Genomic DNA, 21,052 nt, shown 5'->3' with positions numbered 1-21,052 from the left:
ATCCCTTTCTCTTCATCCCAATCTCTCCTGTATCCCTTTCTGCCATCCCAACTCTCCCAATCCCTCCATCACCTTTCTCCCATCCCAGTCTGTCCGTGTCCCTTTCTCCCATCCCAGTCTCTCCTGTATCCCTTTCTGCCATCCCAATCCCTTCACGTCCTTTTCTCCCATCCCAATCTCTCCTCGATCCCTTTCTACCATCCCAATCTCTCCCAATCCCTCCATCCCCTCTCTCCCATCCCAGTCTCTCCTGTATCCCTTTCTGCCAGTATCCCAGTTCTCTCCTGTGTTCCTTTTTTCCATCCCAGTCTCTTCTGTGTTCCTTTCTCCAATCCCAGTCTGTCCATGTCCCTTTCTCCCATCCCAATCTCCCTTGAATCCCCCTCTCCCACCCCAGTCTTTCCTGTATCCCTTTCTCCCACCCCACTCCTCTCCCAATCCCTCATGTCCCTCTCTCCCATCCCTGTCTCTCCTGTGTCCCCTTCTCCCATCCCAATCCCCCCATCCCCTTTCTCCCATCCCAATCTCTCGTGTATCTTTTTCTGCCATCCCAATCTCTCCCAATCCTTCCATCCCCTTTCTCCCATCCCAGTCTCTCCTGTGTCCCTTTCTCCCACCCCAATCCCCCCATCCCCTCTCTCCCACCCCAGTCTTTCCTGTATCCCTTTCTCCCATTCCAATCTCTCATGTATCCCTTTCTCCCATCCCAGTCTCTCCTGTATCCCTTTCTGCCAGTATCCCAGTTCTCTCCTGTGTCCCTTTCTCCCATCCCAGTCTGTCCATGTCCCTCTCTCCCATACCAATCTCTCCTGTGTCTCTTTCTCCCACCCCACTCCTCTCCCAATCCCCCATGTCCCTCTCCCATCCCTGTCTCTCCTGTGTCCCCTTCTCCCATCCCAATCCCCCCATCCCCTTTCTGCCATCCCAATCTCTCCTGTATCCCTTTCTGCCATCCCAATCTCTCCCAATCCCCCCATCCCCTTTCTCCTGTCCCAGTCTCTCCTGTCCTCCTCCTTTTTCCCCTCATCCCAGTGTGCCCTTTGTCCCATCCCATTCTCTCCTGCCCCTCTCTCCCATCCCAATCTCTCCTGTATCCCTTTCTGCCATCCCAATCTCTCCCAATCCCCCCATCCCCTTTCTCCTGTCCCAGTCTCTCCTGTCCCTTTTTCCCATCCCAGCCTGTCCATGTCCCTCTCTCCCATCCCAGTCTTTCCTGTGTCCCTTTCTCCCATCCCAATCCCCCCATCTCCTCTCTCCCATCCCAGTCTGTCCATGTCCCTTTCTCCCATCCCAATCTCTCTATTGTCCCTTGCTCCCATCCCAATCCCCCATCCCATTTTTCTCATCCCAATCCCCCATCCCCTCTCTCCCATCCCAATCTTTCCTGTGTCCCTTTCTCCCATTCCAATCCCCCATCCCCCCTCTCCCATCCCAATCTCTCCCGTATCCCTTTCTCCCACCCCATTCCTCTCCCAATCCCCCCATCCCCTTTCTCCCATCCCAATCTCTCCTGTATCCCTTTCTCCCATCCCAATCCCCCCTCCCCCCTCTCCCATCCCAATCTCTCCTGTATCCCTCTCTCCCATCCCAATCCCCCATCCCCTTTCTCTCTCCAATCCCCACCCCCCATCCCCCTTTCTCTCCATCCCAATCTCTCCTGTACCCTTTCTCTCCCACCCCCACTCCTCTCCCATCCCCCCATCCCCTTCCTCCCCATCCAATCTCTCCTTATCCCTTTCTCCCCCCCCCCATGTCCTCTCCCATCCCCCATCCCCTTTCTCCCATCCCAATCTCTCCTGTATCCCTTTCTCCCACCCCATTCCTCTCCCAATCCCCCCATCCCCTTTCCCCCCCGACACCCCTGCACCCCCTGTCCCTCGCCCCCTCCCCAGCGCCCCCGGTGACGCTGCTCTCGCCCTCAGCACATCAACAACGAGCACATCCACGGCGAGAAGAAGGAGTTCGTGTGCCACTGGGCAGCGTGCTCGCGGGAACAGAGGCCCTTCAAGGCTCAGTACATGCTGGTGGTGCACATGCGGCGCCACACGGGAGAGAAACCTCACAAGTGCACGGTGAGATGCCAAAAAACTGCCCCAAAATCCTGGCTGGGCTGGGAGGATGAGGGGTGTCTCGGTTTGGAGAGAGAGGTGTGTGCTGAGGAGGGCAGGAGCCTCCCCTGAAATGGAAAATGCAAACCCCTTCCCTCCAAATTATTATAAATTTGAAATTAAGGGGGTCTCAGGCAAAGACATGGGAGCAGGAATAACAGTTTGTCTTGGTTTGGAAAGCCAGGAGTCTGCTCAGGAAGGCAGGAGCCTCCCCTGAAATGGAAAATGTGAAACTCCTCCTTCTGAATTGTTGTAAATTTGAAATTAATGGGCTCTCAGGGAAAGATATGGGAGCAGGAACAACAGTTCTTTATTAGGGAAGAAAATTGAAAAAAAAAAAAAAGTAGTAAATCCAAACAACACTGGCAGAGTGAGAACCCAGCCTGGCACCCTGTGGGTCAGGGTGCTGGCACAGTCCAGCTGGAATTGTGGCTCAGCCCTCCTGCAGTGCCAGGGGTGGCTCTGCTGGAAACACCTCTCAGTTCCCCATCTCTGAGTCAGAAAAAGCTCAATCCAACGTGGGAGGTGTTGTCACCTTGTGAAGGCTCATCTGGAACAGAGCCTGGAGATAAATAATAAATAGGGATTTATTAGGAGGCCTCAATGGATCCACCTTGGGCAGCACAAGAGCCCAGCCAGGGCTGCACCCAAAATGAACCAAAATGGGCACAAAATGAACCCAAAATGGGCACAAAATGGAACCAAAATAGGCACAAAATGAACCCAGGACGGACCAAAATGGGCACAAAAGCAAAACCACTGGCAGAGTGAGAACCCAGCCTGGCACCCTGTGGGTCAGGGTGCTGGCACAGTCCAGCTGGAATTGTGGCTCAGCCCTCCTGCAGTGCCAGGGGTGGTGCTGCTGGAGCAGGGATCCTGTAGGAAAGGGTGGAGTCTTCCTCTGGAGATCCAGTGGAAGAGGCAGCTGCTGCTCCTCTGGGAATCCAGTGGAGAAGCCATGCTGGTGTTCCAGAATCTCAGATTGTATCCAGGCAGGAATGTTTGAGATCTCAGATTCTACCCAGGCAGGAATGTTTGAAATCTCAGATTGTATCCAGGTAGGAATGTTTGAAATCTCAGATTGTACCCAGGAATGTTTGAAATCTCAGATTGTACCCAGGCAGGAATGTTTGAAATCTCAGATTGTATCCAGGAATGTTTGGAATCTCAGATTGGATCCAGGAATGTTTGGCTCCTCCCTGAGCAGAGCATCTCCCAGTGGGATGATGGAATTTTATCAGCCATGCAGGGACACTCACTGGCCCATGAACAGAAGGTAATTAATAATGAATGGCCCATTAACAGGAGAGATCTCCTGGAGGGAGGATTGGTCTATGATAGAGATAAGGAAAGCTGCCCAAAGAACAGCAGGAACTGCCCCAGCTCTGACAGATGGGAACAGAATTCCCACAGAATTCCCACATTGCCCTGCAGTCCAGGACAAGGGGGGACAGGGGACAGCAGAGAGGGGGTACAGGTGTGTTGGATTTTGTTCTTTTTTGACTTAGAGAGTGGACAACTGAGAGGTGTTTTAAAAGCTTTTATTCCAGTTTCAGTCTCTGTGAAGGGTGGGACAATACAGATGTTACAATTCACTCCATCACAATCAGAAGCTAATTATTTCTTAATTACGATACACTAAAGATTTCTTGGCCTGTCAGCTTTTACTACACCATACCACAAATACTTTAAAACTAATCCTCTAAAATTACCCCTCATAAATCCCACTGCAATCCATCTTTCACAGTTCTATTTCTCTAAAGTATCTAGTCTTTATTTACAAAACCATCCTCTAAAACTTATTTCTAGTTAAATTTCTCTCTCAACAATGTCTGTCCTATTCCATAACATTTCTAAATCAACATTTCTTATCTCAAAGATTACATGCAAATACACACTACATGAGCCTTCTGTCAAGCTCTAAGAATTTTCTACAAATCCATTTCCCCCCACAAGTTCAGCAGCCAGAGCCCAGGTGGCAGAAGGGGGTGGGCAGCAGGTGGGTACAGGTGTGGGGCTCATGGAATCCTGGAATGGTTTGGGTTAGAGGCACCTTAAAGCTCGTCCTGTCCCACCTTCCACTACCTCAGGCTGCTCCAAGCCCTGTCCAACCTGTCCTTGGACACTTCCAGGGATGGGGCAACCACAGCTTCTCTGTGCCAGGGCCTGCCCACCCTCACAGGGAGGAATTTCCTCCCAAAATCCCATCTAGACCCAGAATCACATAGCCCCAGAGCTATCCCATGCTTTGGAATATGTTCCTGAATTTAAATCAGGATGGGTGTTGCTGTCAGTCCCAGTTTGGGGACCCTCTGAGGGGCTGCCATGGGACAGAAGGAGGTGGCACAACCCCAATGAAGGGCTGTGCCACGGTGTGAGGATGGCAGGCGCGTTGGGAGGTGAGCTGTGTGTCCCTGGCAGTCGTGCCAGGGCTGTGGGACGTGTCACCAGGAGCTCCAAGGCCCGGTGACAGCGTGTGACACGTCCTGCCCTGCTCCACCGCAGTTCGAGGGCTGTAACAAGGCCTATTCCCGCCTGGAGAACCTCAAGACCCACCTGCGCTCGCACACGGGGGAGAAACCCTACGTGTGTGAGCACGAGGGATGCAACAAAGCCTTCTCCAACGCCTCCGACCGCGCCAAGCACCAAAACCGCACCCACTCCAACGAGGTACGGCCCCAGCAGGGCTCCCAGATCATTCCTGTCCTCTGAGAGCTCCTCACATCCCTGGGCATCGCCCCTGTGTGCCCCAGCTCCCTCTTTTCCTGCTTTAAACATCTCCTTCCTCACCAGCATGCCTCCCTTTACCCCGATCCCTCCTTCCTCTGCCATCCTCAGCTCGCCCCAGCGCCCACTGTGTGCCCTCCACGTGGCTTTGATGACACCCTCAGCTCTCTGCAGAGGGTGACAAGGGGGTTTGATTTTGGGGAGGGGGCTGCAGTTGGAGCTGACACCTTCCCTCCTCCATGCCCATCGGTTTTTGGGTCTGGCCAAGCACCAAAACCGCACCCACTCCAACGAGGTACGGCCCCAGCAGGGCTCCCAGATCATTCCTGTCCTCTGAGAGATCCTCACATCCCTGGGCATCGCCCCTGTGTGCCCCAGCTCCCTCTTTTCCTGCGTTAAACATCTCCTTCCTCACCAGCATGCCTCCCTTTACCCCGATCCCTCCTTCCTCTGCCATCCTCAGCTCGCCCCAGCGCCCACTGTGTGCCCTCCACGTGGCTTTGATGACACCCTCAGCTCTCTGCAGAGGGTGGAAACGGGGGGTTTGATTTTGGGGAGGGGGCTGCAGTTGGAGCTGACAGCCTCCCTCCTCCTCCGTGCCTATTGGATCCCCCTGGGATCCCTTTTCCCACTCCTGGGGAGTTCCCTCCTTCCCTGCCATCCTCAGCTCACCTCAGCGCCCACCGTGCGCCCTCCACAGGGTCTCACCTGCTTTGATGCCACCTCAGCTCTCTGCAGAGGGTGACAAGGGGGTTTGTTTTTGGGGAGGGGGCTGCAGTTGGAGCTGACAGCCTCCCTCCCCCATGCAGAAGCCGTACGTGTGCAAGATCCCCGGCTGCACCAAGCGCTACACGGACCCCAGCTCCCTGCGGAAACACGTCAAGACCGTGCACGGCCCCGACGCCCACGTCACCAAAAAGCACCGAGGGGACGTGGGGCCGGGCCGGGCACTGCCCACCCCCAGTGCCCCCCCGGATATGAAGCAGGAGAAGGATGCAAACGGCGCCAGCGAGGCTCGGAAGGACGATGGGAAACTCCTGGTGCCTGAGCTGGCCTTGGTGAGGAGCTGCGGGGGTGATGGAGGAGGGAGGGAGGGTTTGGTGGTGGGGGCTCATCCTCTGCTGATGGGACAGGTGACAACAGCCCCAAGCTGCTCCAGGGGTGGCTTAGGCTGGATATTAGGGAATATTTCTTGGTTGTCAGGCGCTGGAATGGGCGGCCCTATGGAATCACCATCCCTTTTTGGTGAAGTGTCCAAAAAACTCTGGGATGTGGCACTTGGGGACGTGGTTTAGTGGTGAACATGGCTGTGTGTGGTGGTGCTCCTCTGGGGTCCCAGGACGAGGGAAGAGACGAGAATCTTGAGTCCGTGTTTCAGAAGGCTGATTTATTAGTTTATGATATCTACTGTATTAAAAGAAAATTATTTATTAAATCTTACTAAAAGAATAGAAGGAAGGATTTCATCAGAAGGATAGCAAGGAATAGAAAAGAATGACAATAAAATCTTGTGAGTGACCAGAGAGTCCGAAACAGCCGGACTGTGATTGGCCATTAATTAAAAACAACCACATGAGACCAATCACAGATGCACCTGTTGCATTCCACAGCAGCAGATAATTGATAATTATTGTTTCCATTTCATCCCTGAGGCCTCTCAGCTTCTCAGGAGAAAAGATCCTAAGGAAAGGATTTTCCATAAAATATGTCTGTGACACTAGTGTTGGGTTAATAGTTGGACTCAGTGATCTCAGAGGCTTTTCCAACCCTCATGATGATGCCAAGTGTGTCCTGGGTGCTTGACCCCCTGTCTTCTCCCCAGAAGCCCCAGCCCAGCCCAGGTGGGCAGTCCTCGTGCAGCAGTGACCACTCGCCCCTGGGCAGCACCACCAACAACGACAGCGGCGTGGAGATGGCAGGAAACGCCGGCGGCAGCTACGAGGACCTGTCCACTCTGGAGGACGTGGTGCCCGGGGAGCCCATGGGCACCTCAGGGCTCATGGCCCTGCACAAACTGGAAAACCTTCGCATCGACAAACTGAAGCAGCTGAGGAAACCGGCGGCTTCCAAGGGCCTGAACCTGCCACCCATCCCTGGAGCCGGTGAGACTGGGGGGGCCTCTCCCCGTGGGATGTGGGGCCTGGCCCGTGGGAAGTGTCTGCAGAGATCTGGTTGGCAGCCAGAGGATTCCACACCTTGCTGGTGTTAGAAGTGCACCACGAAATCTGGGGAAATGTTAAAGCCCTGAAGGGGTTCCAAGAGAACTGGAGAGGGATTTTGGAGTGGCAGGACAAGGGGGAATGGCTTCACGTTGGCAGAGGGGGCAGGATTAGTGAGGTATTGGAAGGAGTTCTTCCCTGGGAGGGTGGCAGGCCCTGGCACAGGGTGCCCAGAGAAGCTGTGGCTGCCCCATCCCTGGAAGCATCCAAGGCCAGGCTGGAGCAGCCTGCTCAGGTGGGAAGTGTCCCTGCCCATGGGACATGGATGGTCTTTAGGATCCCTCCCAACCCAAACCATTCCACAATTCCATAATTTTTCCAACCCAAATAAACTTCTGCTGGTCTTTGTTGCCACCTGCTCCCTGTCCTCACCAGCTCTAACCATGCAAGAGCCACATCCCAGCTCTGGAGGTGGCTCCTGTCCCTGCTCTGACATTGCCACGCTGTGTCCCGGGGTAACTCCTCCTTCTCTATTGTATTTGTGGTGTTCCCAGACGGAGGAAGGAATGATGGATCTGACTCCATGTTCTTAGAAGGCTAAAAACCTAAACTATATATATATATATATAAAACTATATACATATATATATATATACACTAAACTAAACTAAACTATATATATATATATATAATATATATATATATATATGTATGAACTATATACATATATATAAACTAAACTAATATATATATATATAAAAACTATAAAACTAAACTATACTAAAGAATACAGAAAGGATACTTACAGAAGGCTAACAAAATAATAATGAAAAACTTGGGACTCCTTTCAGAGCCTCGACACAGCTTGATCCTGATTGGCCAATAAGTCAAAACAATTTACATGAAGCCAATGAAACAATCACCTGTCAGTAAACAATCTCCAAACACATCCCAAAGCAGCAAAACGCAGGAGAAGCAAATCAGATCATTATTGTTGCCCTTTTTCTCTGAGGCTTCTCAGCCTCCCAGGAGAAGAATCCTGGGCAAAGAGGATTTTTCAGAAAACATGACTGTGACACTTCTCTCCCCCAGGCCTGCCCCCAGAGGTGCCCGGCGGTGTCCCGGTGCCCCCGCCAGCCTCTCACCGGCGCATCGCCGAGCTGTCGGCGGCCGAGCTGGGCCTGGTGGGCCTGGGCGAGCGCCGCAGCAGCGGCACCAGCACCGTCAGCTCCGCCTACACCGTCAGCCGCCGCTCGTCCCTGGTGTCCCCGTACCTGGCGGGGCCGTGCCCGGGCGGTGATGCCCCGGTGATGCCCGGCGGGCCATGCCCGGTGGACGGTTACGACGGCGCCTCTCCGGAGGACTCGCGGCGCTCCGGCGATGCCGCCGCCTGCGGGGGGCTGCCGGGGGTGGGCAACCTCACCCCGGCACAGCGCTACCGCCTCAAGGCCAAATACGCCGCGGCCACGGGCGGCCCCCCGCCCACCCCGCTGCCCAGCGTGGAGCAGGTGGCTGCAGGTGGGCACGGCGGTGTGCCCGGGGGCTATCCCGTGCCCGCTGGGCCTCGCTGCGTGGCCAACGGCTTGTTGAGAAGGCACAGCTCCAACGAGCATCCCGGCTACCCGGGCAGCGTGCCGGCTCAGCTGGTGCCCCGACACGGCGTGCGACGGGCAAGCGACCCTGCCCGGACGGTGGCCAAGCCTCCGGCCGTACCCAGGGTGCAGCGGTTTAAGAGCGTGGGGAACGTGAGCGTGCCAGGCGCGGGCAGGACGGCGCTGCAGCCCCTGGGCGGCTCCGAGGCCAACCTGCAGCGGCACGGCTTCTCCCCACGCCCCCCCAGCATCACTGAGAATGTCTTCATGGAGAGCATGGGGGGCCCCGGCCCCGAATCCGGCCTGCTGGACATGGAGCAGTACCTGAGTTATCCTGAGGAAAGCTTCCCGTGCCAGGGCACCAGCGTGGAGCTCCAGGGTGACATCTACGGTGCTCACCGGACCATGGTGGGGACACACGGGGACATGGAGGAGGGGCTGCTGCAGCCTGAGTTCTCCCTCCCGCAGTGCCAGATGAACCAGCGCTTCCCCAGTTTGCCTGCTGGGAACGGGGCCGTGCCGGAGCCCTGGGATGGACCCCCCCAGGGCACGCTGGGGATGAGCTCCAGGCAAGGTGTGGCTGCTCCCAGCATGTCCGGGCCACACTGTCATCATCAAAACATGGAGTACCCCCATCCCAGCGCCTGTGGGCAGCATCCCAAACTGGTGAGCTCCTGCCAGGACCAAGAATTTTCAGGGGGGCATCGGTTTAACCGGCTCCAGATCAAATCTGAGCAGCGATACCCAGCGCCGAGCCCAGCACTTGCTCCCTGCCCCAGCGCCAAGCTGGCTGGGCCCCCAGCGTCCCCCGCTGCCTTTGGGCACAGCATGGACGTGGGGCCGGGTGGGTACCCCCCTGTGGGGCCCACAGCGGGTGGGTACATGGGCATGGCCAGCCCGGGCACCCGCAGAGCCCAGACCCCCACCCTGCAGACCAAAGAGGTGATGGTCCGGAACTACGTGGAGGCGCAGCAGGCGCTGATGTGGGGGGAGCAGCCCCCCTGCAAGGGCAGCATGGCTGGCATGGGGCTGGGCGGCGAGCCCGGGCAGTGCCAGGCCGTGCCAGCTCCACCGTACCTCAGCCCCAGGTACTGCAGTTACCAACCCAAAGCGGATCATCTGCAGAGCCTGGCGGAGCCCCAGCACCTCCTGAGCCCCCCCTGCTTCAACCCCGAGATGATCCCACACCCTCCGGGTGTCCCAAAACCACCGGGTCACCAAGCCAGCCTGAGCTACCCAAACAGCCTGGCACAGCCTGGGCATGGCTACGAGGGGCTGGACACCGGTGCCCGGCGCCTGCCACGCTTGCCCCCCGCCCGCCCCGTGCCCGAGGCACCCGGGAACCTCCCCCTGTACTACCCAGGCCAGGGCCCCCACGGGCAGGGGGGCAAAGGTGGGCACAAGCTGCTGGGCCAGGGGGCAGCGAGCTGCGGGGGGAGCGGGCACTACGGCCCCGAGGGACTCAAGGGCACCTCCTGTTACTACCTGGACTCAGGGGAGCAGGTGGCCAACAGCCTGGACTCACTGGACCTGGAGAACACGCACCTTGACTTTGCTGCCATTGTGGAGGACGTGGAGACCCCCTCAGCAGTGCCCGGACCCCCCAGCCCGGCCGGGGGGCTCCTGCTGCCCTCGTCTGGGGGTGCCAACATGGCAGTGGGGGACATGAGCTCCATGCTGAGCACGCTGGCAGGGGAGAGCCACTTCCTCAACTCGCTGTCCTAACGGGGGGTACCTGCCCTCAGGTGGGGCCGGGGGGTCCCAGCGGGTTGGGCAGAGCTGGGAATCCTTCTCACACCCACGTTTGTGCCTGGGGGGAAGCGGGGAACACCCCCGGAGCCCCCCCCTTCTCCGGTCTCTGAGTGTCACCCTCCTTCAGGAGGGGTCCCAGACACAGTCCCGACCCTCCAAGTGACCTCTGGTGTGGGGAACTGGTTTTACTGGGCCCTTATTGGGGTGTCCCCACTCGGGATGAGCCCCCCCTCCCCTCCCACGCTGCCTTAACGCCGAAACCAAAGAGCCCCCGCCCTGTGGGCCGGCCCCCTCCCAGTGCCCCCCGCCCTAAATCCCAGTCTGTCAGGACTGCAAGCGCCCCCAGCCCCGCTCCGGGGGTGCTGCCCCCCAGAGTTGGGGTGAGGGGGTGCCTGTACATAGTGTTCATATCTGTCTGTCTGTCTGTCTGCCCCCCCCAAAGCTCCGGTCTGTGAGTGTCGCCCCCCTCCCCTTATTAAACCCTTTCTCAGGGGACTGTGCCTGTGTGTTTGTCACCTCTGCCAGGTGTTTGTCACCCCTGCCAGGGGCTCCCTGATCTCGTCCTTGGTCCTCTGTGACCCAAACCGCCCGGCAGCAGCTCCACCACCCTCGGGCAGGGATCCCGAGCTGTTCCTGGGGTGTTGCCGTGACCCAGATTGCAATTAGTGCTTCAAATAATGCAAACGGCTTAAAAGAATGCTGTTAATGATGCAAAAAATTGGTTAAAGTAATTCAGTTTTCACGTGAAAAAATTAGCTAAGATAACGTAATTAATAGTGGGGGGCAAAAGGTTAAAATAATGCGATTTTATATTATTTTGTTCTTGTAATTAATGGTGCAAAGATTGCATAAAATAATGCAGTTAATTATGCCAAAATTCCATGAGATTATGCAATTTTGTATCATTTGCTATAACACAATAATGCAAAAAAAAAGTACTTAACGCAATTGACGATGCAAAAAAATGCTTAAAATGCAATAATGCAGCATTTGCTTAAAATAAGGCAATTATGTGTGCAAGTTTTGTTTAAATAACGCAGTGGTGCATAATTTCCTTAAAATAATTCAATCAGTGGTGCAAAAAACCGCTGCAAATAATGAAACAGTGCAAAAATTTGCTGAAAATAGCAAAACGAATAAGCAAATCTTGCATGAAAGCAATTTTGCATCATTTCGTCTAACTCAATTAATCATGCAAAAAATCTCTTAACGCAATTATAGAAATTAGGGTGTTTCCCCGCACACCCAGAGCCTTGTCACGCTGTAATTAACCCGTAATTAACACGCAATTAACACGGAATTAACCCGCGGCAGCGATCGGGCCGGGCCGGTGGCGCCCTCTGGCGGTCCCGGTAAGGAACGAACGCGGCGGTGCCCGGCCCGGTCCTGCGATGCTCCGGGAGAACCGGGCCGAGACCCCGTGGGGCTGGAGCGGGATACCGGGCGTGCCCGTCGGTCCTCTGGAAGTCGCGGGGTCCCGGGACCCCCGGGATTCGAAGAGTTCAGGGGTTGAGGCTCCTTCGCCGAGACGGGGACAGCAGAGGGGACAGCACTTCAATGCCACCGGAGCCGCCAACCCCGGTGTAGCCGGTGCTTGTTCCGGTGATGGGAGGGCAGGTGAGACCCCCCCAGGGTGGCAGTCGTAGCATGGAGAGGGGCCCTGGCACAGAACGGGACTCCAGAGCACAGATTCCCCCTCAGCCGGGCGCTGCTTCCCTTTCTGTCCCACTCCCCATGGCAGTGACACCAGGGGGACATCGCTTGGATGTCATCGGCATCGCCAGCCCGGGGGCAGCCGGTGCCAGCTGTGGTGGCGGGAGGGAAGCCGAGACCCCCCAGGGCAGCGTGGGGAACACTCGATATTAAATACAGCTGGGCTCGGGGGTGGGAGAATAATAAACAGGCGATAAATAGCGGGGGGACAAGGCACAGGGACACACTGCAAAGGCACAGGGACACACCACAGCGTTGTCCCGTGGTGCTGACAGCAGGAATAGCAACTGGGGCACTTCCAGCTCCCCTGCTCTGCTCCGTGCCCCGCCCAGGACGCAGCAGGGTCTGGCAAAACCCCCCCACCGTGGGGTCGGGGCCATCGCAGCCGCTCCTCTCTGTCACTTCCCCGCTCGCTCTTTGTGCGATTCCGTCACCACTTGCTGCAAGAGGAGAATTTGGGGATCAGTCCCAGGCAGGGTTGGACCTCCCAGGCAGGGCACCCCCAGTTCTCACCTGCCCATCCCGTGTCTCGATGGTTTTGATGAGCACCATCCTCCGGGCCGGGCTCTCTGCAGGCTGCGGCTCCAGCACTGGGCACAGCGGGGCCATCAGCACCCTGTGCCCTCCCAGACACCCTGGGCAGGAGCACAGGGACCCACCCATACCCACCCAGGGTCTTTACCCCCGAGGAAAGACCCCCAGACATAGTGGGGGACCCCCAGCTTGTCGCTCACCTGAGCTCCTCATGCTGAAGGAGGTGGTGGGGTGCGGTGGGATGGTGATCCTGGGGGGGAGAGGGGCATGAGGAGGGGCTGGGACTCCTGGACATTGCCAGTGACCCTTCCACAGCCTCGAGTCTGTGACCCACACCCCAGCTGGGGGCTGTGCCCGTGGGCTGCCAGGCTGGCACCCAGAGCAGAGCTGGAGGCAGCTCCCCCACCATCCCCTGGCCTTTCTTTTATCTCAGCAGCAAGAAGCTCCCCTGGGAACCTCTTGTTTTCCTGTGGGAACAAGGCCTGGAGCTGCCTCCTCCCGGGAAAATCCCACAATAACCGGGATGACTCAACGCGGGGGACATCCCCCGGGCAGTGGGGACACTCCTGAGCCGGGCTGCCCTCACCGGCTCTCCTCGCCCTCCAGCAGCTTTCGGTACGTGGCAATCTCGATGTCCAGGGCCATCTTGACGTTCAGCAGGTCCTGGTACTCGCGCAGGTGCCGTGCCATCTCCTCCTTCATCTGCTGGATCTCCTGCTCCAGTCTCCCCACCACGTCCTGGTAGTTCCCGATCTCCTCGCCGAACTCATCCTCCATCTCCCGCATCTGCCGCTGCAGCGCCTCGTTCTGCAGGGGAAGAAGGGGCTGCAAAGGGCCGGGGTGGGGTCTGGTTTTTTGCACACCCCCCAACGCTCCCCGGCTCTCACCACGCCCTTCAGCCCGTCCACCTCGCAGGTCAGGCTCTGGATCTGCCGGCGGGACTCGTTCATCTCCTGCTTGGCCAGCCGCAGCGCCTCGTGGTTACGGTTTGCCGCATCCGAGAGGTCGGCAAACTGCGCGGGCAGGGCGAGTCAGCGCTCTGGGACGGCTCAGCCGCCCCAAAACCCCTCCCCAGCCCCGGGTACCTTTGACTTGTACCATTCCTCGGCTTCCTGCAGGTTCTTGACCGCGATGCTCTCGTACTGGGTGCGGATCTCCCGCAGCGCAGCCGTCAGCTCCGGCTTGCACACCTCCACCTCGGCCAGCCCCGCCGGGCTCGGGCCACTCACCTCCAGGTCCCGCAGCTCCTGCGGGGGCACCTGGGCATCACAAGGACCCGCTCTGCTCCCCCTCCCCGCCCCATCCCGCCCCGGCCCCACCTCCTCGTGCAGTTTCTTGAGGAAGCCGATCTCGTCCATCAGCAGCTCGACCTTGCGTTCCAGCTCCAGGCGGGACAGCGTGGCGTGGTCCACGTCCTGTGGGAGAGGCTGGGCTGAGCTGCAGGGCAGCGTGGAGGGGATAAAACGATCCTGGAGCCCCACCCTGGGGTGGTGGGGGTGGTGATGGGCATAGGCTCAGCCCCCCCAAACCCTGGTTTTGTCCTGGCTCGTGCAGAGCTGGCCCAGCATCACCCCAAACTCCAGCTGGGGTGAGGAGGGACGTGTGGAGGCACCAGACTGGGGCTACCAGTGCACAGCCCTGGGGGTACCAGGGACACTGTGGGTGCTCAGCTCTGGGGGTCCCATCTGGCCCCCCAGGGAGGTGGGACCCTGCACTGATCAGTGCCATTCACGCACCAGCACCTCCGGCGAGCCCAGAACTGGGGTTCCCCAGGGTTATTCCTTGTGCCCACCATTCCCAGTCCCCACCAGCCATAGATCAAACACGGATCACCGATACTGCATGGGGACACGGACCCGCCAGTCCCCTCACCTTGCGGAACAGCACCAGACTCTTCTCGGCATCCTCACGCTTCTGCGTCTCGTCTTCCAGCCTGGGGACAGCAAAGGATGAGAGGGAGGTGGGGGCGGGGGTGCAGACCCCCTCCTCCTGTTGCGCACACAGCGGAGGCCAACGGGGATGGAGCGGCCCCCAGCGCTCGCAGCAATCCCCTCCCAGTGTCCCCACCCTCGTCCTGCCCCTCCCAGGACCCCGCCCTTCCGCAGAGCCCACATCTCCCAGTGCCTCCCAGTGCCCTCCGTGCGTCCAGGGTGCCTTTCCCAGTGTCTGCTGACCACGTCCCTTCCCAGGACATTCACCAGTCCCAAACCCGCCTTCCCTGGGGCTCCCCCATCCCCATCCCGCTGCATCCTCCACTCCCATCCTGGGGCAAAGTCTCATCCCATCACATTCCTCATGCCAGTCCCTCTCTGGCACATTCCCCAGTCTCCATCCCCTGCATAACTCACCCCGACACACTCCCCGTTCCCATTGCAGTTCATCCCTCATCCCGGTTCATCCCAGATCCCAGTTCATCCCTCATCCCGATTTATCTCCCATCCCAGTCCATCTCCCATCCCAATCCATCTCCCATCCCAGTCCATCCCGGTTCATCCCCCATCCCTGTTCATCCCCCATCCCAGTTCATTCCCTGGTCCCCGGCACATCCCCCACTCCCCACCCCTGCATCCCTCATCCCGACCCATCCTTGCTCCCCATCCCGCTGCCTCCCCCGGCCCACCGCTGCCGCAGGGCCGCCAGGTCGGTGGCGAGCCCGTCCCGCTCAGCCTGAAGCCGGTCCCGGTCGCGGCCGAGGCGCTGCAGCCGCTCCCGCAGCCCCCGCAGCTCCCCCTGCACCAGCCCGGTGCGGGGCCCGGTGGCGGCAGTGGCGCGGCCCAGGGCGGCTCGGAGGGTCCCGTTCTGCCGTTCCAGCGCCCGCACCCGCTCCAGGAAAGCGGCGAAACGATCGTTCAGTGCCGCCAGTTCCTCCCGCTCCGCTCCTCGCGCTGCCGCCGCCGCCGCCAGCCGCTCCGGGGCCACGGTGAGCGGCGGCGGCATCCCGGGGTCGCGGTCACGGCGGCTCATGGTGGCACCGGGAGGGCGCTGGCTGCCGGTAGCGGCTGTTTATAGCGGACAGCGGCTCCGCCCCGCCGGGGGGACCCGGGGTACGGGACAGAGAGAGGGGAGGGGTCTCCCGGTCGGAGGGAGGATCGGGAGCTGCGGATTGTCCCCTCGAGGGGGCGGGGAAAGGGGCTGGGGGTGGTCGGGGATGCCCCTCGGGATGAGGGGCGGGGGCTGCAGGATGTAGGGCTGCAGGCATTCCCCTTCAGGGGGGCTCGGGGACCCCCTCGGGATGCAAGGTGAGGGGTTGGGGGGTGCAGGCAGAGGAAGCCAGCAGCACCAGGGGCAAGGGGGAGAGGATCCGAGGGTGCCCGGGAGACACAGGACCCCCTCCTAGCTCGGTCAGGAGAGAGACCCTTATGGGGTCCCCCCCAGGCAGTATGGGGGTACAGACCCCCCAGCTGGGATGCAGAGGGGGCTGCAGGGCTCAGGCAGAGCACCCCTCTGAGCTGGGTGCCATTCTCCCCGGGGTGCTCAGCATCCAGGGAGGGGGCGCCCCTCTCACCCACCCCCCTCCCTTTCTGTCGGGGCCGCCGTGACTCGGCTCTGCGGGAGCTGCCATGCGCGGGGCAGTGCTGGACAGCGGCTCTGCAACCCCCCCGGAGCCCCCCCTTTCCGGGCAGCCAGGGCGGCACTTACGGGAAGGAATCGCTGCCCTGCCCAGAGGCTGTGGGGAGGGGAGGGTCCCACCCGCCCAGGACCCCCTCCCAGCTCTGCAGAGAGCCGCACCGAGAGTGGCTCCATGCCAGCAGCAGCATGACACCACGTCCAGCCCATCTGCACCAGGCTCTGGGCAGGACACTGGGGGCTCTCAGGGGTCCCCCCTCACCCGGTGACCCCCCCAGGTCCAGCAGAACACTGAGGAGGACATGAGCCCCCCACCACTGCAGGCACTGCCCGCCCACAGCACAGGAGGCAGCCAGGGACCCCAACCCCACACGACCCCCCAGCCGCTCCCAGCACAGCCCCTGTGCCAGCTGGCAGCAGGGCCTGGCAGCCAGCCCAGCTGAGGCCCCCCCCCTCCCCTGGGACGTCCCCCCAGGTCACCACAAGGCGGATTGTCCCAGCACAATGAAGAGGCAGCACTGGAGAGAGGCATTTTAATGAACAGCACCACAGTGTTGAGACAAGGCGCTACTATTCCTCTCCATCCTCATCTCCCTCCATGCTGTCAGCTCCCACCTCCTCATAATCCTTCTCCAGGGCAGCCATATCCTCACGGGCCTCCGAGAACTCGCCCTCCTCCATGCCCTCCCCCACGTACCAGTGCACGAACGCCCTCTTGGCGTACATCAGGTCAAACTTGTGGTCCAGGCGGGCCCAGGCCTCGGCGATGGCCGTGGTGTTGCTCAGCATGCACACGGCCCTCTGCACCTTGGCCAGGTCGCCCCCGGGCACCACCGTGGGTGGCTGGTAGTTGATGCCCACCTTGAAACCAGTGGGGCACCAGTCCACAAACTGGATGGTGCGCTTGGTCTTGATGGTGGCGATGGCGGCGTTGACATCCTTGGGCACCACGTCCCCGCGGTACAGCAGGCAGCACGCCATGTACTTGCCGTGCCGAGGGTCACACTTGACCATCTGGTTGGCCGGCTCGAAGCAGGCGTTGGTGATCTCGGCCACCGTCAGCTGCTCGTGATAAGCCTTCTCAGCAGAGATGACCGGGGCATAGGTGGCCAGAGGGAAGTGGATGCGGGGGTAGGGCACCAGGTTGGTCTGGAATTCTGTCAGGTCGACGTTCAGGGCTCCGTCAAAGCGCAGAGAGGCCGTGATGGAGGACACAATCTGGCTGATGAGGCGGTTCAGGTTGGTGTAGGTTGGGCGCTCGATGTCCAGGTTGCGGCGGCAGATGTCATAGATGGCCTCGTTGTCCACCATGAAGGCACAGTCGGAGTGCTCCAGGGTGGTGTGGGTGGTCAGGATGGAGTTGTAGGGCTCCACCACAGCTGTGGACACTTGAGGGGCCGGGTAGATGGAGAACTCCAGCTTGGACTTCTTGCCATAGTCGACAGAGAGCCGCTCCATGAGCAGGGAGGTGAAGCCAGAGCCGGTGCCACCGCCAAAGCTGTGGAACACCAGGAAGCCCTGCAGCCCTGTGCACTGGTCAGCCTGCCAGGAGGGAAGGGAAAACAAGACCAAACTGTCAGGAATTCTGAACTTCAGCTGTTACTGACTTGCCCTGGAAGGTAAATATTTGTCCCAGAATCTCAGGACCTTCCCACCTGGCCCAGGGAAAGGGACCCCGTCCTGCAGGGATTTGGGGACACTCAGTAGAGACAAGGAGGGGCATGCTTGTTCCAGGCAGCAGAACTTGCTCCTCTCTGTGGCCTCATGAGGACATCCTCAGGGTGTTCCAGCACCACAGCAGGAACCACCAGGGTGGTAGACAAGGTGTCTCTGACCTTACATGTTGGACACTGACTCATGGTGGATACCCCAGCTCTTGGGAGACACCCCAGCAGCCTCTGGGAGTCAACCACAGCTTCACCCCCTCTTTTTCAGCAGGAACAGGCTCTGATCCCACAAGAGCCCACGGGCAGCCAGCTCAGCCTTTGATGTGCCAGGAGCTCCCCGAGCGGAGCCGCTGGCGCAGCAGGTCCGGCCACCACGGCGCCAGCCCCAGCGTGGGAACCAGAGGTTCAAAGAGCTTGGGCAGCCACACCAGTCAAACCAGTGCTGCACCAGCACCCAAACCATCTGTCCTGCCCCCCCTGCCCTGGCCATGGGGCTTCACACCCTCCTCCCCTTGGCAAGGCCTAGCAATGGGCTAGGATAGGGCCAGCAGGTCCCTACTGGGACAGCCCCACAATCTGCCCCAAAGTGCTGATCTACTGAGAAGGACCGGCCCAAGGACACCTGGAGCTCCCCTTTGTCCCCACATCCCCCACAGAGATGGACCAAGCTCAGAGTGCAGATCCTGTCCTGGTGGGGTTGCAGAACCCTGAGTAAAGGGATTCAGGTCAAGGGGAAGGGAAGGGGCTGATCCTGATCAATTAGAGGACCCAGACCCCATAGGGAGCCAGGATGTGCTGCCGGCTGACACATGACTCACAACAAATCCATCCAGATCCTGGAGGCACAACAGGGGTCATGCAGGTCCCACCAGGAAGGTAGGAGATCCCTCCTGGCAAAAACCCTCTCTCTGCCCCAAAGCCCTGATGGACTGAGAAGGACCTGCCCAGGCACACCTGGAGCTTCCCTTTGTCCCCACACCCCCCGCAGGGACAAACCCACCCCACGAGACCCCCCCAGGCCGCTCACCAGCTTGCGGATGCGGTCAAGGACCAGGTCGATGATCTCCTTGCCGATGGTGTAGTGCCCGCGGGCGTAGTTGTTGGCCGCATCCTCCTTGCCCGTGATCAGCTGCTCGGGGTGGAAGAGCTGCCGGTACGTGCCCGTGCGCACCTCGTCTGCGGAGACAGCCCCGGGCCCCGTTAGCACCCAGCGCCCGCCGCCAGCGCCCGCCCCGCCCCGCCGGCCGCCCCCCGCGCCCTCACCGATCACCGTGGGCTCCAGGTCCACGAACACGGCCCGGGGCACGTGCTTGCCGGCGCCCGTCTCGCTGAAGAAGGTGTTGAAGGAGTCGTCCCCCCCGCCGATGGTCTTGTCGCTGGGCATCTGCCCGTCGGGCTGGATGCCGTGCTCCAGGCAGTACAGCTCCCAGCAGGCATTGCCGATCTGCACGCCCGCTTGGCCCACGTGGATGGAGATGCACTCGCGCTGCGGGGGCACACGGCACCGGGTCACCCCCTTTGTCCCCTCTGTGTCCCATCCCGGCACCCACCGGCCTGGGAAGGGTCTCTCCTCAAGGCTGGATGGGGCCGGATCCTGCCCGGACACACCCGTTGTGCTCAGCTTTGGTGGTGCCATCTTGCTCCCCCTCCCCAGGAGCTGAGACCCTGCACCAGCTGGTGCCCTTCACCCTACACACCCCACAGAGCCAGGAATCGGGGTTCCCCAGGGTTATTGCTGGTCCCCACTATTCCCAGTTCCTTCATCCCTGCTCCAATGAGGACAGGGACACTTAACCCCTCTCTGCAGGGACAGGGACACCCCTATATACCAGGGAACATCTCTTCTCCAGTTCAGAGTGTGCTCAGCTCCGAGGGTCCCATCCTGCCCCACCCAGGAGCTGCAACCCTGCCCTTTGGGGGATAAAGAGAACTCACAAGGACTTATGCTCAGCCCCCCCAAACCCTGGTTTTGCCCTGGCTCGTGCAGGGCTGGCCCAGCATCACCCCAAACCCCAGCTGAGGTGAGGAGGGACGTGTGGAGGCACCAGACTGGGGCTATCAGTGTGCACAGCCCTTGGAGTACCAGGGACACTGTGGGTGCTCAGCGCTGGGGGTCCCATTCTGGCCCCACAGGGAGGTGGGACCCTGCACTGATCAGTGCCATTCATGCACCAGCACCTCCCACGAGCCCAGAACTGGGGTTCCCCAGGGTTATTCCTTGTGCCCACCATTCCCAGTCCCCTCCACCCACGGATCACACACAGGGACAGTGACAGGGACACTTCAGCCCCTTCCCCAGGGCGCTGCTCATCACTTCGGGGGCAGCCTTGGACCTCTTGGAATGTGGAGCCGCTCCCTCCTCCAGCAGCCCTTGCACAACCCCGGCCTATCCCGGTTCCTGAACCGCCCTTGGGGCCGCCTGGCAGCCAGCTCCACCCGGGCCAGAACAAACTCCGGTGACCGGGAGGACTTTCCCCGTGCCAGCCGCTCCTGGCTGTGCCCGGGCCACGTTGGGATCCGCTCCCCCCGCCGTGACTCACACCCACGCGCGTCCCAGCGAACACAGCCACGAGAGAGTGGCACGGGGGGTGCCCCCAGCGCCCCCAAACCGCCTCACGGCCTGTTCCTCTCCCGAGGGGTGCTGTGGGGACGAGTTTAGTCCCGCCTGGGAGCCCAGGACACGCAGTGCCACTCGCCGTGTCCCCACGCATTTAGCAGAGAGCTGGGGGGATTGCACAGCCCAAGGGTGGAGGCCCCCGAGGGTGGAGGCCCGCCCAGGCAGGGACCCCCCCAGTCCTGGGGGGCACACGCACCCCCACATCAGGTCCTGCCCGGCACGAGCCAGAACTCGGCAGCCCCACGGAACGTCCGGAACACGCGAGGAGCTCCCAACGTCTCCAGAGCGCAGCCCCACGCGCTGCAGGGGACATGGGAGGGTTCGGCACACAACCACCGCTCAGCCCCCTCACTGCTCGGGGGGTCCCGCACTCCCCAGGGGTCCCTCCCGGCACGGAACCCCTCCAGGACCCCCGCACGCCCCCAGCCCTCACCATGGCCGCTCGCTGCCCGAACCGTTACGGAGCCGTCGAGGAGGGAGGCGGGGGTTGCCCCGTGGGGCCCCCGAGTTAAACCCCAGGGGCGGGGCCTCAGAGGGGGCGGAGACAGAGGAGGAGCCAGTAGGCGTTTGCCCCGCCCCCAGGCCACGCGGCGCTCTGGACACGCCCTCTCCGCCC

The 21,052-nt window shown here is 60.2% G+C and overlaps 3 protein-coding genes across 6 annotated transcripts; 1 reads left to right on the top strand and 2 right to left on the bottom strand.

The window, feature by feature from the left end:
* Window positions 1-1,885: 1,885 nt before the first annotated feature.
* GLI1 (GLI family zinc finger 1) lies at window positions 1,886-10,834 on the top strand. 2 transcript variants are annotated; one of them, XM_050983792.1, is made up of 5 exons: window positions 1,886-2,072; window positions 4,614-4,778; window positions 5,645-5,893; window positions 6,661-6,937; window positions 8,087-10,834. In XM_050983792.1, the coding sequence occupies exons 1-5, from the start codon at window positions 2,019-2,021 to the stop codon at window positions 10,309-10,311; spliced, it is 2,970 nt and encodes a 989-aa protein (XP_050839749.1). In that variant the 5' UTR covers window positions 1,886-2,018; the 3' UTR covers window positions 10,312-10,834. The 2 variants fall into 2 exon arrangements, with proteins under 2 accessions (XP_050839749.1, XP_050839748.1); XM_050983791.1 differs by having other exon boundaries at window positions 1,887-2,072; window positions 6,658-6,937.
* Window positions 10,835-10,952: 118 nt separating this feature from the next.
* On the bottom strand, window positions 10,953-15,549 carry PRPH (peripherin). 3 transcript variants are annotated; one of them, XM_030230412.2, is made up of 9 exons: window positions 15,206-15,549; window positions 14,458-14,518; window positions 13,905-14,000; window positions 13,671-13,832; window positions 13,473-13,598; window positions 13,172-13,392; window positions 12,786-12,835; window positions 12,565-12,641; window positions 10,953-12,491 (listed from the first exon to the last, which is right to left on the bottom strand). In XM_030230412.2, the coding sequence occupies exons 1-9, from the start codon at window positions 15,547-15,549 to the stop codon at window positions 12,450-12,452; spliced, it is 1,179 nt and encodes a 392-aa protein (XP_030086272.1). In that variant the 3' UTR covers window positions 10,953-12,449. The 3 variants fall into 3 exon arrangements, with proteins under 3 accessions (XP_030086272.1, XP_050839776.1, XP_050839775.1); XM_050983819.1 differs by lacking the exon at window positions 15,206-15,549 and having other exon boundaries at window positions 14,458-15,119; XM_050983818.1 differs by lacking the exon at window positions 15,206-15,549 and having other exon boundaries at window positions 10,953-12,641; window positions 14,458-15,119.
* Window positions 15,550-16,671: 1,122 nt separating this feature from the next.
* LOC108963627 (tubulin alpha-1C chain) lies at window positions 16,672-21,006 on the bottom strand. Its single transcript, XM_050983814.1, has 4 exons — window positions 20,870-21,006; window positions 19,083-19,305; window positions 18,847-18,995; window positions 16,672-17,694 (listed from the first exon to the last, which is right to left on the bottom strand). The coding sequence occupies exons 1-4, from the start codon at window positions 20,870-20,872 to the stop codon at window positions 16,723-16,725; spliced, it is 1,347 nt and encodes a 448-aa protein (XP_050839771.1). The 5' UTR covers window positions 20,873-21,006; the 3' UTR covers window positions 16,672-16,722.
* Between the last annotated feature and the right edge of the window lie 46 nt (window positions 21,007-21,052).

This window comes from Serinus canaria, chromosome 25, assembly GCF_022539315.1.
Source record: "Serinus canaria isolate serCan28SL12 chromosome 25, serCan2020, whole genome shotgun sequence".
NCBI lineage: Eukaryota > Metazoa > Chordata > Aves > Passeriformes > Fringillidae > Serinus > Serinus canaria.
This window is presented reverse-complemented; position numbering and strand designations above follow the sequence as displayed.

What these genes read in the sequence shown, in the direction of transcription:
- GLI1 (XM_050983791.1), top strand. Translation starts at nt 2,019, where the DNA reads ATGCTGGTGGTGCACATGCGGCGCCACACGGGAGAGAAACCTCACAAG. An exon ending in ACCGCACCCACTCCAACGAG is followed by an intron (nt 4,779 to 5,644) that starts GTACGGCCCCAG and finishes TCCCCCATGCAG; the next exon opens with AAGCCGTACGTGTGCAAGAT. An exon ending in TGGTGCCTGAGCTGGCCTTG is followed by an intron (nt 5,894 to 6,657) that starts GTGAGGAGCTGC and finishes TCTTCTCCCCAG; the next exon opens with AAGCCCCAGCCCAGCCCAGG.
- PRPH (XM_050983818.1), bottom strand. Translation starts at nt 14,973, where the DNA reads ATGAGGGATGAACTGCAATGGGAACGGGGAGTGTGTCGGGGTGAGTTA. An exon ending in GTCTGGTGCTGTTCCGCAAG is followed by an intron (nt 14,001 to 14,457) that starts GTGAGGGGACTG and finishes CCTCTCCCACAG; the next exon opens with GACGTGGACCACGCCACGCT. An exon ending in AGGAATGGTACAAGTCAAAG is followed by an intron (nt 13,599 to 13,670) that starts GTACCCGGGGCT and finishes CTGCCCGCGCAG; the next exon opens with TTTGCCGACCTCTCGGATGC.
- LOC108963627 (XM_050983814.1), bottom strand. An exon ending in CCTGGAGCCCACGGTGATCG is followed by an intron (nt 18,996 to 19,082) that starts GTGAGGGCGCGG and finishes CTGTCTCCGCAG; the next exon opens with ACGAGGTGCGCACGGGCACG. An exon ending in TTGACCGCATCCGCAAGCTG is followed by an intron (nt 17,695 to 18,846) that starts GTGAGCGGCCTG and finishes CCCTCCTGGCAG; the next exon opens with GCTGACCAGTGCACAGGGCT.